The 1,855-nt window shown below is 42.9% G+C and overlaps 1 protein-coding gene across 1 annotated transcript; it reads left to right on the top strand.

Moving 5' to 3' along the window:
* Window positions 1-916: 916 nt before the first annotated feature.
* On the top strand, window positions 917-1,474 carry F5147DRAFT_660757 (uncharacterized protein; the record flags this gene model as incomplete). The annotated part of the gene is made up of 4 exons (XM_041434692.1): window positions 917-1,014; window positions 1,040-1,168; window positions 1,242-1,398; window positions 1,433-1,474. 4 exons carry the CDS (start codon window positions 917-919, stop codon window positions 1,472-1,474), a joined length of 426 nt encoding a protein of 141 aa, XP_041284225.1.
* Between the last annotated feature and the right edge of the window lie 381 nt (window positions 1,475-1,855).

Below are 1,855 nucleotides of genomic sequence, written 5' to 3'. Positions count from 1 at the left end.
ATCAGAATGCTGTATGGTACGAATCTATGATGTCAGTCAGTTTCCCTTCCAAGAAATAATTGATGATGATTGGACTGCTGTACGGTACGAATCTATGATGTTGGTCCAGTACCCCCACCAAGAAAAAATTGATGAGGATTGGAATGCTGTACGGTATGAATCTATGATGTCAGTCCAGTACCCCCACCAAGAAAAAATTGATGAATTGCACAAAATGGTATGTGAGTTCTTTCTGTCTGTCATATGCACATGTGGGTTAACAAATATCATATTCCGCCATATATGTGCGGACACCTTGATGATCTCACCAAGCTTGTACATCAAGTCATATTCACTCTGCATAGCACCACCATCTGGCATCAACTGCTATACTGGGACGGACAGGTGGAGGCGGGACAGGCATAACGGTGAGAATCATCCACTCAGGATGAGCATACTCATCTGAAAGACCTATTAGATGAAGGTCGGAGTCTGACATCTTCTTGAACATCGTATAAACCTCTGAAGACGGTGTAATCAGCTGCTTGTCAGGCTGCATTGATTTCACATCCTCACCCTCATCTTTGGGTCTCTTGTATTGGACAAAAAGCTTCAGTCCTTCTTTCCTAATGGCCAGTTGTACATGACCACATCCACCATGACCTTTCTTGGGCTCATCCGCATCTCCTTCAGCACCATCTTCCTTGGGCTCGTCAGTCTCACAGACCATCTTGGTCTTGCAGTGCGCATGAGACCATATAAGATAGTGTGACATACCAGTTACAGAGACAAGATAACCCATCCCACCCCCTTATCATACACCTTTTCACTTTCCCAGAGATTTCACATCCTCACCCTCATCTTTGGGTCTCTTGTATTGGACAAAAAGCTTCAGTCCTTCTTTCCTAATGGCCAGTTGTACATGACCACATCCACCATGACCTTTCTTGGGCTCATCCGCATCTCCTTCAGCACCATCTTCCTTGGGCTCGTCAGTCTCACAGACCATCTTGGTCATGATCAGAATGCTGTATGGTACGAATCTATGATGTCAGTCCAGTACCCCCACCAAGAATGATCAGAATGCTGTATGGTGCAAATCTATGAAGTTGGTCCAGTACCCCCACCAAGAAAAAATTGATGAATTGCACAAAATGCCCTTTATTACAGACCCCCTCTCCCTATGTCGGTCAGTACTCCTGTGAAGAAAAATTGATAATGATTGGAATGCTGTACAGTACGAATCTATGATGATGGTCTAGTACTCCTGCCAAGAATGATCAGAATGCTGTACAGTATGAATCTGTGATGATGGTCCAGTACCCCCGCCGAGAAAAAATTGATGAAGATTGGAATGCTGTACCATATGAATCTATGATGATGGTCGAGAAAAAATTGATGAATTTTGCAAAATGGTATGTGAGTTCTTTCTGTCTGTCATATGCACATGCAGGTTAACCATAGACTACTAAGTAAGGCAGAACATATGAGATAGTGTGACATACAAGTTACAAGGACAGGATAACCCACCCCACCCCCTTATTACACACCTTTTCACTTTCCCAGATAGCCTCCCCGCCCCCTATGTGCTCGATTCATCACATCAACTATTGTCTATGCACTCAATTTTCATTGTTTCATTTTTGTACATGTACTTGCCATATGATAAACTACATGGAAACATCCTAGCATGTAAAGAACCATGAGATGTGGTGGTGCAAAATGAAGGCTGTGAAGTCAGAATATATTAATGAAAATGGTGCTACAATGCACCTTACAATGTTACTGTGGCGGCAGGTGTAGAATTCATACCAAAAACCCTCAATAAGGTCATCGAGAATTCACATTAAGACTAGCAAATTTAAACGGTCACACT

The sequence above is a fragment of the Suillus discolor genome (assembly GCF_016758755.1).
Source record: "Suillus discolor strain FC423 chromosome Unknown F5147scaffold_396, whole genome shotgun sequence".
Classification (NCBI taxonomy): domain Eukaryota; kingdom Fungi; phylum Basidiomycota; class Agaricomycetes; order Boletales; family Suillaceae; genus Suillus; species Suillus discolor.
The sequence above is the reverse complement of the archived record's forward strand: the minus strand, read 5'-3'. Positions and strand labels throughout refer to the sequence as shown.